At 41.3% G+C, this 14,124-nt stretch overlaps 1 protein-coding gene across 1 annotated transcript in view; it reads right to left on the bottom strand.

Annotated features, from left to right (window-relative positions):
• det1 (DET1 partner of COP1 E3 ubiquitin ligase) overlaps positions 1–13,498 on the bottom strand; it is a 28,341-nt gene extending 14,843 nt beyond the window's left edge. Inside the window, exons 1-5 of the mRNA XM_059334901.1 lie at positions 13,180–13,498; positions 9,285–9,641; positions 8,013–8,279; positions 7,237–7,449; positions 5,203–5,426 (exon numbers count right to left, since the gene is read on the bottom strand). Of these exons, the coding sequence (XP_059190884.1) occupies positions 5,203–5,426; positions 7,237–7,449; positions 8,013–8,279; positions 9,285–9,533 (953 nt within the window). The 5' untranslated portion in view covers positions 9,534–9,641; positions 13,180–13,498. The remainder of the gene's footprint in view (positions 1–5,202; positions 5,427–7,236; positions 7,450–8,012; positions 8,280–9,284; positions 9,642–13,179) is intronic.
• Between the last annotated feature and the right edge of the window lie 626 nt (positions 13,499–14,124).

Raw genomic sequence — 14,124 nt, 5'->3', positions numbered from 1 at the left:
GGCATAATAATGTTAGTGTATGTCAGACCTGGCCAACCCGCGGCTCTTTGCCCGGTTTCATGCGGCTCTTACGTTCATATCGAAGTTTGTGTTTGTATTTTCTTTTAAATGTGCGTGTGCGATTCGCTTGAGTTCTGTAAACTATATTTTGAATGCTGGCGTGCACAGTCTGGCCTTAGTTTTCTGTCAGAAAACTGCAGCTACTTCAGAGAGTTTTTTTATCCTCTTTAATTGCTTCACACATGAACAAGGTACAGGACTTGCTGTGGTGAGGTTTTACAAAAATAAAACTCTATGTGCGGGATCACGCATCACAACATGGCGACCGGTCCGGATCCATAAAAACGCACATTATACAGCAAATAATAATAATCAACCGATGCAAATAACTTGTACTCTCACACAACGACCACTAAGTGATAACAGTTATGATGAGGCTCAGTTTGACTCTGCTGTAAACGACGAGGATGTGCGGCAGCAGCGGCGCATTTAACTGATAACTTTTCCTCCGGAACTGTTCGGCGTTCATTCGGGTCTACTCGGGACTACTCGGGTCTTTCCGGTGACATTCGGTGATGTCCCGAACAGGGCAGAGCAGGGAAGATTGCACAAGTTCAATAAGGTATTTTAGTCAAACGCTAAGTAACATGCATTGTAAAAGAAAAACGCTATTGTAAATTATTTATGTTTGTGGACTTGGTTGAACTGGGAGTGTGTCTGTGTGAGACAGTGCACACAATGTTCATTGTTGAAAAGACTGCCCTGTGGTCTTAGTACTTTAGGAGTCAATTTCTGTCATTATCATGTTGGTGTGTGACATTTACAATAAATCTGGCTGAGCAAAGGTATGTGTGTGTGTGTGTGTGAGGAAGGGATGGGGTGATCATCTATGCCCATGTATATGATGTGGCTCTTTGCGGTAACACAGTAAAAAATGTGGCTCTTGGTCTCTGACTGGTTAGCCACCCCTGGTGTATGTAAACTTCTGACTTTGAAGAAAGTAATAAAAAAATGTCTAAAACAAAATCCTTCTCTCATTATTCTGGCATTTAGCAAATAGAAATAATTTTGGTAATCCTAATGGACCTAAAACAGGAAAAGTGATTGTCTGATTTCATGTCAGACAGTGAGAAAAAAAGCATATGCGTCTTTGTATATAGTCTATGTAAACTTCTGGTTTCAACTGTATGTTCATAAATCACACCAACACTGACCACTCCCTGAACCAGCGAGGCTTCAAAAGTCTCTCGCCCTTAAAGAAACTAGCCTCGATACACGCTTCATAAAAGATTTCCTTGATTCCTCGACACACGCTCTGAGTCCCCGTTCACACAAGGACGGTCTCAACAGAAGACGCAAAAGTGGCGTTGCGTCTTCATTTTTTATTCCTCGTTTAGACGAGCGTTTTCGGGAGGAAATCTGCTGCATACAGTGACACAAAAGTGTGTGAAATTCGATTGTATGCAGCCAGGCGGCATCACTTAAAGCGATAAGAGCATCTTTGGGCATGCAGAAGTTTTCACGCCACACATTTTCATCAGCTACTCCTTCCACAAAGTTCTCCACCATCACTAGATCTCCCAGGTCTCGTTCACAGCCGTCTGGCTCGCCTCCGACCAATTGCTGCATCCAAAATGTGATGGAGGTAATTCCAGATCCTTCTCTGTTCACTAATACTATCTGTACATATCCTGTACATTTGGTGGAAAGACTCCTGTAAGTTTATTAGAGCTGCCAGAGCAGCTTGAAGGTCCCACCATGGAAATAATCCCACGTTTGTTTATTTCCTGTACTGGAGCATGTATGTGACGTAAACACATAAGTGACGTGAGCAGATCAGATCAGAGTTTTGTGTCTTGTCAGTGTAGACGACACGCTACGGAGGAGAGGATTTAACTTTTCCACCTTGGAGGGTGGTTTCAGATTTTTGCGTCTTTAAGCCCCCAAAACGCCGTCACCGTCTAAACGAAAGGCACTTCCGATAAAATATTTTCGTCGTTTTTACCCGCGAGCGTCCTCGTGTGAACGGGGCCTGAGTCTGAGAAAGTCTCCAGAAATGACCATAAGTTGACAACTGATGGAACAAGGCTTAAGGGAAGAACAGCTGCTAAGATGCTATTAATGAGGCCTGCAAACAACCATAAACGCCTCAGATTTGCCAGGAAGCACAAACACTTGACTGTTGATGACTGGAAGAAGGTACTCTGGACGGACAAGTCCAAGTTTGAACTCTTCGGTTTGTATCGTCGTGTTTATGTCCTCAGAAAAGCTGGAGAATGTTTGGATGCCAGATGCATTGCAGCCACAGTGAACACAGTGGAGATTCCATTATGGTAGCGGTGTAGCCTGGGTATACCCAGACTGCCTTGCGCGCTCGAATTTAATTACGAACCTCCATCCAGTCTGGAAAACACAGCAGTTTCTTAGCCCTGTTTTAGGGATCCAATCAAAGAGCGGGGAGGGACGTCAAGACGATGACGCGTACTACTCGGCACTTGGAAGCTTGTAGTTTTCCAGATCCAACATGGCTGCTGCAGATGCGAAACTCTCTTTAGCTGTAGATGGTGTTTTAAATAGTTTAGAGCGAAAGTTGAAAGGCGAAAGGTCTCTCGGCGGCTCCGCTGTCCCCCGGCTCGTAGCCAGATCACCGGTAGCGGGGCTATTAGCGGATCCGAGCCGGGGGACAGCGGAGCCGCCGAGACCCGCAGCAGCTTGGTTATTGCCCATAAAATCAGTGGATGTGTGTGGCTGAATGACATGAGGGGGAATAAAGCGTGAAAATAAATAATCTTGCAGAAAGAGAGAACTGGAGAAGCAAAGCAGCAAACAACACTCTCTCACAGACACACACACAACAAACATCCATTTCTGTTGCTCTACTACGTCATCTGGTATAACTGATCTGATTGGCTAAGAGCTACCTACAGACGCTTTGATAGACATTCTAAGCGCCCAATAAACGGCTCCGGAGGATCGTAAACCACACCTCCTCTACGGAGAAATGAACAAGTGGTATCCAGACCTAATCTCAAATGAAATTTGGTCTGGAGTTAGCCAGGCTAGTAGCGGTGGGCTAATGAGTGAAAACCAGTGGTATCATGAACAAGAACGTCTACCACAACAATAAAGTGCATGATGGAATCCCTTCTAAACTGAATCTGATTGTTCGTGGGTTCATATACCAACAAAACAATGAACCCAGGCATACTTCAAAGCTGTGCAGAGACTATTTGACCAAGAAAAAGGAATCTGTAATACTGGAACTGTCAGGGTTTAAATCCTATTGAACACATTTGGGATTTAGTAGATTCAAAAATTGATTGCACAAAAGTTTCATCAAAAGCAAGTCTGTGGGAACAGTTAGAAACTATTGGGAGGTCAATAGCAAAAGAGATGAAAAGTACATAAAATAATGCCAGCAAGAATGCAAGCTGGTATCAAGGCCAAAGGAAGCCTTACAAAATATTATGGTTTTTGGTTATTATGTGTGAAAAAGGACTATTTTTCATCGTTTCAGTTTGTTTTTTGCCAAATAAAAAACAATAAAAGTTTTAGTTTTAAACAAGCTTTTGAAAGATTTCTAAAATATATGTTTTTTATGGGGGTTTTTTATGACAGGTTGTCTAATAATTTCGTTAAGCCCTATATGTGGATGTAAATGTGGGCACTGTATACAGCTGACATAGTGATTTCCACTACAAGAACTTTCTTAGGGGAACAAGATCCTTTTGAGGACATAAGCCTCTAAATATAATGGACTAAATACCAGCCAATTTATTACGTACACCTGTTCAACTGCTTACTAACACAAATGTCTAATCAGCCAATCACATGGCAGCAACACAATGCATTTAGTCATGAAGACATGGTGAAGACGAGCTGCTGAAGTTCAAAGTGAGCATCAGAATGAGGAAGAAAGGTGATTTAAGTGACTTTGAATGTGGCATGGTTGTTGGTGCCAGACGGGCTGCTATGAGTGTTTCACAAACTGCTGATCTAACAACTATCTCTAGGGTTTACAGAAAATGGTCCGGAAAAGAGAAAATATCCAGTGAGCCTTGATCCCTTTTTTATACCAAACGTCAGAGGAAAATGGCCAGACTGCTTCAATAGGAACTCAAATAACCACAACCAAGGTAAAAAAACATCTCTGAACACACAGAACATCCAAATTTGAAGCATATGGATTACAGCAGCAGAAGAATGGTAAATGGTAAATGGACCTGCACTTATATATCGCTTTTCTAGTCACTTTGCGACCACTCAAAGTGCTTTACACTACAGACTGCGCTCATTCACCCGTCCACACACACATTCATGCTGGTGGCAGAGGCTACTCTAAACGGTCCCACCTGCCACCATTGGGAATTCATTCACACACCGATGAACACAGCATCGGGAGCAATTTGGGGTTCAGTATCTTGCTCAAGGATACTTCGACATGTAGGCTGCGACGGTCAGGGATCGAACCACCAACCCTGCGGTTGGGGGCCAACCAACTCTACCAACTGAGCGACAGCCGCTATCGATCGCCGGCTAACGTTAGCACACTGTCGAATGCTACACTGTGTGAGATAGATAAACATCTGCAAAGTCTTGAGCAGAAGTTGTCATGTTCTTTCCCTTCACTTTCCATTGACTGGGTTAAGAACTCATATAGCTCAACTGCAGTTGAAGGGACATGACTTTGCAGGAGCAGGAAGAAATAACTGAACTGAGACAAAATCGTGGTATAAAGCTGAGCTTCGCTGATCTACCTTTGGACAGTTTTTGGCTGACTTCTGCCAAGGAGTTCCCCATTCTGGGAAACAAAGCAATTTCAGCTCTTCTCCCTTTCTCCACAACCTATGTACCAATCTATGCGAGCTGGGCTTTTCAAGCATGACTAATATAAAGACTAAGAAAAGAGAGAGACTCAGAGCTTTTGAAGATCTTCGTGTTTGTCTTTCTTCAGTTCCTGCAAGAAGAAGCTTTGTGTTCAACTAAACAGGCCCAGGTTTCACACCGAGTACCGGTAAGTAAATTGAGACTAGATTTCCATTATATTTCATTATAAATACTTTTTGTGACATTCTTGTTTGGTGGTATGCCATGTAATATTTACCACCTAAAATATGTTTGGCTCAAAAAAGGTTGGAAAACACTGTTCTAAAGCAAAGATATATAAGCATCAAGCACTCAAACAGGCAAGAAACTGTATACCTCCTCTTGGCAGTGGCGCTGCCGTCCTGCTCAGCTCTCCTCCAGAGGTAGACCAGCAGCCTGTGCTTAAGGGAGTTGATGGTTTTGTCAGTGTAAAGGCGAGGGAAACCCGGCTGACTCTCAGCCTGAGCCTCAGTGTAAACTGCAGAAAGAGTCAGGAGGTCGTCCTCGTAACAGAACCGCCCAATAGTCCTTACATCTAGAAATGTTCCCTCTGGAGTGACCTGGGTTAAGGAGAGAAAATAATGTAGATGAGGGAAGATAAAAACAAAGATGATACTTGCTTCAACTGCTTCAACTTGCTTCAACTGCTTCAACTTGCTTCAACTGCTTCAACTGTTTTCAACTAGATAGAATTAACCCCTTAACATTCCACCGTCTTTTTAAGAAGGGTAGATACCAAATTTAATTGGTATTTCATCTGAAAAGTTGTAAACCTGACCTTTATCACGGCTGAGAAAGTACATTTTAACATGTTTTACCCTTTGAGAATTGATTTAAAAAATTGAAAAATCCATGCTGTAATTTGGAATCAACATTTTTGGACATTTTTGAGATTTCTGCAACTTTTCTGCTATTGGATGTTGCGCACTTCTGTTCTTGGAAACTTTTTGTCAATACACCTAAAAGTAATCTTCTGAATGCTGCAGATCTGTAGTTTGTGGCTGAAAAATTGAATGAGGTTGTGTTTATCCTAGAGGTCAGTCATTTTATAAAATCAAGTTTCAAGAAATGCTCTTAGTACAATAAAATGGCTACTAGGTGGACTAACATCATCACACACACACATGAATACAGTTGGGCTTATTGACTCCACAAGAGTCTCAGCATTACAGTCATACCAAATTTATGCAATTCCAAGACTGTTTAGGCTCCCCGGAATGCTGAAATATTCAAATATAATGGAACATAACAAAGTTATACTGCATGAGATAAACGGTGTTGTTATTGCCCAAAACTGCATGGGACTATCATAAAGTAGACATGTCTGTAAAGGAGAGACTCTTGGGTACCCAGAGAACCATACCAATCCAATTTACCTTTTATAATCATATGATGTCAGTATCTTAAGCCTGATTTCCACCGGGCGCGTTACTGCAGCGTCACGTCAGCGTCACGTTCGCCGTTGCAAATAGGTAACACTCTAATCAATGAGAGCGTTTCCACCGGGCGCGCTGCGTAACGTTACTGCAGCGCCACGTCAGCGTCTCTCCGCAGCATTAGGTAGGACTTCTATTTCTCCGCGAGACGCTGCCAAATCACGTAAATCTCAACAGAGCAGATCGCACCAGACAGGAAGTCCGACTCAGAATCAGCGTAAAACACTTCCACCACTTTCAAAATAAAACACAATACGCAGTTCATGCAGCCTAAAACTACTTCACATCAACATTATGTGATGACCGGGGCACCAGATCAGCAATCAATCAATCAATCAATCAATCAATCAATCAAAGGGTCTCAGAGGATCGGCGACACGGACGACAAGAGACTGATTGTTGAAGTGGAACATCATACAATCATTTATGACATAACATATTGTTTTTATAAGGATAGATGGTCAGATCAACATATCTTTCACCTCAGAGAAGCAAAGTAAGTTGGTTTTTGTTGTTGTTGTTTACTTTTTACACACAGTTTATCCATAGACTGTATAAATAGAGTTTAGAGTTTATCACGGGATCTTGCGGTCTCCCGTATGGTCAGGATTATCGCGTGATCTCGTTATCTCGCGTGTATACGGCCGGCTCGCTAAGCTGACGTGCTGCTGCTGTAACGCGTCCGGTGGAAATCCCCAGTTAGCTGCAGCTTTAAGCTGAGCCCACTACACCTTCTGATAGGAAAAAGTCAGGCATTGTAATGCTAAAGGGTTATGTATGTTAAATGTCTGTCCACAACCAGATTATTAAAGTCTTGTGTGTTTTGCCATTTATAAATGACAGAAAAACCCCTCCTAAAACATCTCTCAGTGGTGTGTCACCAGAAACATGCTCAGCTTTAAAGTTTCACTTTTGAACTGGTAAATGTGCTCACCTGAAACACATGTATGGTCTGTTGCTGGACCGACAGCACAGCCAGGATGTTCCTGTAGAGGTAGAGGCCCTGGTTGTGGGACAGGATGATCTTGTCACACTTAAAGGACCTGGTGTCACACAGCCTGCCAGTGTGGAGGTCTATAATGTGGAGGGAGTAGTCTTCTAGAGGAGACCGAGGGTTGGGAGTCACAGATTCGTTGTTCCGATACACCTGGTAGGAGATGAAATATGTATGAAAAATGCAGTCGCTTTAGACCTGGAGAAAATTAAATATAATCTGAGGGGAACGCCTGAAAAATTTGTTTCTGTTTGGGGCTGTATGATTAGTTACATAGCTAAATTGAAGACACTACAGGATAAATAAAATGCTCTCCCCTGACAATTAACCTCTCACCATATTTAATTTCTCTCTCTGCCTCATTTCAACCCATGGACAATGCTATATCTCTGTATGTTGTTGTTTTTCATGTACTCATTTATTTTTCTATCTGCTCATGGTAAAAAAGAAGGATGTGTATTATTTCTAATTTTCTCTGATTTGTAACAAGACTATGTAGGACATAGACATGCAGGAAAAGGGTTTGTTTTTTGTTTTGGGAAAAAGAAAAAAAGTCTTTATCTCTCACTGTATGTACTTTTGCCTGTCGAATGAATAAACACATTTATAAAAAAAAAGAAAAATGCAGTCTGAGCCAAACTATGGAAGTAGAATCGTAGTTTTAATTACATGTAAGTTTCCTAATACATTTGTAGTACATGTGATGTTGTTGTTACCTCAAAGAAGTAAGGTGGCGGCTCCTCTGGGACGTACACAGCCGACCCAACAATGACATAGCGGCAGTCGTCTGTGAAGAGGCTGCACTCCCGGTTGAGGTGTTCTCCATTTGAGGCCACATTAGTGACATGGAGCAAGGAGAAGAAGCGCTCAAACAGGCGGCCTCGAATGTTGAGGGAGCGCTGGTCGTTGGCCGTTAGAAGAGTCTCTCCCTCTTGGCCTCTCAGCAGGTCCTGAGCCGCCTGGCAGCCCTGATATTCATATATCTGCAGAAGGAATACTGGGATTGTCATTTTATCCCCCTCAAATCTTTGTCTCTAGTAGGCCTGGGCCGATAATCAATAAATCAATTAATCGCACGATAAATTAAATGAACTCAATAATTTTGCCCGCCTCGATATATCGCCATGCGCATGCGTGTTTGTTTTCCTCGTCTGTTGCCTCCAAGCAGGCTGGATGACAAGAGGGTTCACTCTGTGCTCCATCTCAGCACCTTGGCACTTTTGTTCCATAGCAGAATGAGCGGAGTGAACCCTCCTGTCAGTCATCCAGTCTCTTTGTCTCTGTGGGGAAGGCTGGGCCGCTAGCATTGGCTACACACAGAGTGCAGCAGGTGAGCCTCGTGCGGAGCAACGCCAGGAAAAAAGATGATTGCAAAGCCAAATGCCACAGCCCCGGTGTGGGAATATGTCGGTTTCAAACCGAATGAAAAAGGTGAGCCCATCAACACACGGACCAGCCTGTATGCCCAATTTGTTCAAAAGTGGTGGCAACAAAAAAAGCCACCACAACAAACTTGCATGCCCATCTAAAGCAGAACCACCCGACCCAGTTTTCCCAGCTGGGGAAAAAAACTGCAGCTGGAGATGCAGAGCCTTCGTCCCGACAGTCAACACTGGTCGACAAAGTAAATATAAACGCTGTGCGCTCACAGGAAGTGGAGTTTGCTACATCGCAAAATAAATGCTGCCCTTTAAAAAAAAAAAAAAAAAAAAAAAAAAATGTTTGTTTTATTTATTTAGGATATTTAAACGTTCTTAAAATTACAATTAGAATGGTAAAAAACACTGAGAAATAAAAGTGTATTGTATTTGAAAGGGTGTGCATTATTATGATATATTATCATGTTGACAATAATATCGTTTATCGGCAATAATTTGTGGGACAATATATCGTCCAGCGAAATTTGTCATCGTCCCAGGCCTAGTCTCTAGTTAATTCAGGGTTCTAGGATTAGAGGGGAAATATGAGCCTACGTTAATCGTTCGTACCTCCAGAGATGTTTGGTCAGAAGAGAAGGCGATAAAACAGCGTCCATCTGGTGAGAACTTCCTCAGGAAGCAGGGGGGCTTCTCGACGTTGACCACAGTGAAGTTGGGGAAAAGGTTCTGGTGGAAGCACCGAACTCTGTACCAGTGAGCTCCTGGTCGGCCCGAACAGATCCTGCGCCTCTCGAGGCGATGAACCACATTTTGATTCTGGATCCGTCTGGGCTTCAGGGTTGGGGTGTCCTCATCCATCGCTGAGATTAGAAAATTATCTTAAACCCCTCCTCAGAAGGTAGTTAGACAGGTGGCCAGTACGGTTAAAAGACTACATTACAGGTGCAGTCCTGGTACCTGTGTTTTCTGTAGAAAGTGAGACAGGGGGAAAAAGAAAAAGCAAGTGCTCAGTTTTCAAGTCAAAAACATTTTAGTGCTAAAATGATCAGTTGGGAGATCAACTTCTTGATCAAAACATAGTTTTAAATCCAATTTTGATAGCAGGTTCACCATTTTATGTAACTGAACGAGTAAAAATACTGCTATTTTCAGTTGCACAAATGTGAAGCAACACTACCTTTTATCATGTGAGGACTGAAAAGACAAGACAGAGGAACCAGGGATACTTTGATTTAATATTGCAACTCCATAAAGGTGTGAATGTGTGAGAAGGAAGGTTAAAGGATAGTTAAAACTGAAGCACTTGGGGCAATATTTGGATTTTGTTTACTTTCAGCAAAGGTGCACTCAAATACCCATAGCTCCATACTATTTAGTTTTCCAGAAAAATATTAAGTATTGACCAGTTGGTCAAATGCAGGATGCCAACAATACCAGGATGTCCTATTGCATCCAGTAGCTTTTTGCATAATGCAAGCCAGCATGCTTTTCTGGCTATTCTGACCCACAAACCTTTACACAACATTCATGAGCAAGACGGTCAAAGTTCAAGGTGTATTGTCCTTATTGTATGCATACTGCCTGCAACAGTCCAGTTCTGTAACTCCCATTCTGCCCCTGTACATATCCCCACCTGCTGCTCCCCTTATTCTTTGTGTGCTTGTTTACAGGTTTTCTTATATATTTTTTTACTATGTCTAAATCACAGTTGCATCTCAATGAATTAGAATGTCATAGAAAAGTGTATTCATGTCAGTAATTCAATTCAAAAAGTGGTAATAACACATTATATAGATCCATTACACACAGAATGAAACATTTCATTTCTTAATTTATTTAATTTCTTCTAATTATAATGATGATCAGTGTCTCAAAAATGTAATATTACAAAAGACCAATTTTAAAAAGTATGTTTAATATGGAAATGTTGGCCTCTGAAAAGCATGTCCATCCATATGCAATACTTGGTTGGGGCTATTTGACTTAAACTACTGGAAATTGACTTTTCCATGATATTCTAATTTATTGAGATGCACCTGTATTGTATTCTGTTGCACTAAAATGAGAGCTGCTGTTTTCATTTTCCCTGTACATCTGTGCAATGACAAATAAAAACTATTCTATTCCATTTTATTCTAACAGTGAATACTTATGTGGAGCTGCAGTATATACTAAAAGTAAAAAGAAAAGATATGTGATTTGGAACTTTGCCTTGCTCTTCACACACCCCTAGCTTGCAGTACAGACTTTCTGTTAGAAATGTTGATAGAGAAAAGCTGATATCAGGGTTATTTTTTCAGACGTCAGAAACCTTTCACAGAGGCCACAGAAGATTTAATAGCAGTGGTGGAATGTAACTAAGTACATTTACTCAAGTACTGTACTTAAGTACTATTTTGAGGTATTTGTACTTTACTTGAGTACTTTTATTTTATGTAACTTTATACTGATACTCCACTACATTTTGAGGTAAATATTGTACTTTTTACTCCACTACATTTAGTTGACAGCTTTAGTTACTTTACAGGTTGAGATATAACATAAAATATAAGATCAATTTAAAGTGATTAGGCATATTTTTTAATTAAACCTCATAACAGTATTTTATGTAGATACAATGAGTCCTGTCTTTACTAAATTAAAACACTGGTTACATAAAAGGCACATTACAAATAATGTAATAATATATTTAGAATATATAAAACAATCTGAGTGGGTCCATTCTGCATAACGAGTACTTTTACTTTTGATACTTTAAGTACATTTTGATGCTGATACTTTTGTACTTTTACTTGAGTAAGTTTTGAATGCAGGACTTTTACTTGTAGTGGAGTAATTTCACATTGTGGTATTAGTACTTTTACTTAAGTAAGGGATCTGAATACTTCCCCCAACACTGTTTAATAGTCACGTCAGTGCTCCATGTGACGAGTTAATCGATCTCCATGTATAAAGCGCCAGGAGTGCCTTTTTAAGGAGCTTTGGGAGGACATAAAGGAAATAATGAAATAATTGCCAGAAAATTCAATTTTTGTAAAAACTGAGTGCTTATTAACCTGCTGACGAATTTTAAGAAATAAATAAATTGCATATATGAATTCTAATTTGTATCATATTTGATACATCAGGTCTTTTTGTGCATTTTGTTGCTCACAGTTTGTTTTTCTCGAACTAACAAAAACATATAAACCCTAACATTTTTAACCTATTAAGAATTTGACTTTTCCTTTTTCCTCAACCATGCAAAATACATATTTTTTCCATATAACACAACATCATACATCTGCAGATATGAAGTTTTTTAACCCTCCTGTCGTCCTTCCGGGTTAAATTGACCCAATCTGTTTTGACTATTCCTTCTTTCCTCCCTCCTCCTGCCTTCCTCTCTTCTTTCCTCCTTCCTTCCTCCTCTATCCTCCTTCCTTCTTTCCTTCCTCCTCTATCCTTTCTTTCTTTCCTTCCTTTCCTCCTTCTTCCCTTCTTTTCTTTCCTCCTTCAGCTATCTCCTTTACTTTCTCTCTTCTTTCCTTCCTCCTGATTTCCTCTCCTTTCCTCCTTCCTTCCTTCCTTCCTTCTTTCATCCCTCCCACCTCCATTCCTTCCTCTATCCTCCTTCCTTCTTCCCTTCCCTCGCCCCCCCTTTCCTTCCCTTCCTTCCTTCTTTCATCCCTCCCGCCTCCATTCCTTCCTCTATCCTCCTTCCTTCTTCCCTTCCCTCGCCCACCCTTTCCTTCCCTTCTTTCTTTCTTTCTTTCTTTCCTTCCTCCTTCCTTTCTGCCCTCTTTCCTTCCTGCCTCCCTCCTTTTCTCCCTCCTTCCTTCTTTATTTTTTCCTTCCTTTCTTCTCCTCCTCCCCTTTCTTTCCTCCATCCTCCTTCCTTTCTCTCTCCTTTCCATTCTTTCTCCTTTTCCTCCTCTCTTCTTTCCTTCCTCCATCCTTCTTTCTTTCCTTCCTTCTTTCCTCCATCCTTTTTTACTTCCCTTTGCGTCCTTCCCTCTTCTTCCTTCCTTGACCCGAGGACAACAGGAGGGTTAATGCAGCAATGACTGATCCATTCGTGAAACCTGCATATCATTTTTGCTACATCTGGTATTTTTGTGCAATTTGTTGCTCAGTTTGTTTATCTTCAACACATGTATACATCAGGTTTTTGATGACGTAGAGGTCTCAAAAATTACTGTATCTAATATGATACACTTGGCTTTATAGGGTTAAGGAGCTTTGGGGGGACATAAAGGAACACAGAAACAAAACACACAGGTAGCTATATCGTCACACAGCCAATGTATTCTTCTTCTTCTATCTTTCTTCTTCTTCAATGTATTCTTCTTCTTCTATCTTCTACTATAGGACTATCTTCTGCTCTGTCCACATGAGTCTGGTTTGAGTCTGTGCACACTGCAAGACCACGACCCTGATCTGTGTCAGCAGCTCGGCCGACTCGATAAAAAAGCATCCTGATAATTATTTCAGCAGATATTTGCCACAGTAAGCAGTTACTCACTTGTTTTTAAAAGCCAACTGAGACGCTTTTTGGCTCCTCCAAGTTCAGCTGGTTGTTAGCAAGAGCAGTTAAGTTTGGCTCGCGAGCTCGACAAGTTACAGTTAGCTTCCGGCCGTTAACTTCTACCTCACGTTAGTGGGAAATGTCCAGCTTCATGTGTTTCCCACAGTGCAAAAGTCACTGTAACCTTTCAAGTTTCTCCAAATAAATGACTGTCTGGAGCGTTAATGGGTTTAAGAGCCGCTATGTTTGTTGTGAGTGAGCCGTAAAGGAAACGTAGAAGAAGAAGCAGTGCTGGACTGTCAGCTGGAGGTCAGAGCTGTTTTAAACAGCGCCACCACATCCTCCTCAGGCGATAAATGGTATTGCATTCTGTAGTAAATGTTATGAAATGGATTTGTGACTGGCATGCTTGAATAAATACAGTCATGGAAAAAATTATTAGACCATTGTTTTCTTTAATTTCTTGTTCATTTTAATGCCAGGTACAACTAAAGGTACATTTGTTTGGACAAATATAGTGACAACAAAAATAGCTCATCTATCTATAAAAGCAAGGAGCGTCTGTGTGTGTGTGTGTGTGTGTGTGTGTGTGTGTGTGTGTGTGTGTGTGTGTGTGTGTGTGTGTGTGTCTAGGGCATATCTCACTGACCGTTAGTCAAACTGACCTAAGATTTCATATGTGGCTTGCACATTGCATGAAGGTCTGCATCCTCGATTTTGAAGATTTTTGAGCTCAAAATATCATTATTTATGTAGGACGTGTTGCGGCGTTGCACTGTTTCCGATCAGACGCCTTTTAGTGGAGCTCCGCCCCTTTGTGTGATAGGCCTACACCTGGTCAGTAACACAATTCACTTTGGATTTACACCCTGACTCATCTCATCTGGAAGTCTATTTAGCCTACCTATCTTTCAGAGTTTTAAAGTGCGCTACAAGGTTCGA

This window comes from Centropristis striata, chromosome 6 (assembly GCF_030273125.1).
Source record: "Centropristis striata isolate RG_2023a ecotype Rhode Island chromosome 6, C.striata_1.0, whole genome shotgun sequence".
Classification (NCBI taxonomy): Eukaryota; Metazoa; Chordata; class Actinopteri; order Perciformes; family Serranidae; genus Centropristis; species Centropristis striata.
Note: the sequence above shows the minus strand (reverse complement) of the source record. Positions and strands in the feature narration are given on the sequence as shown.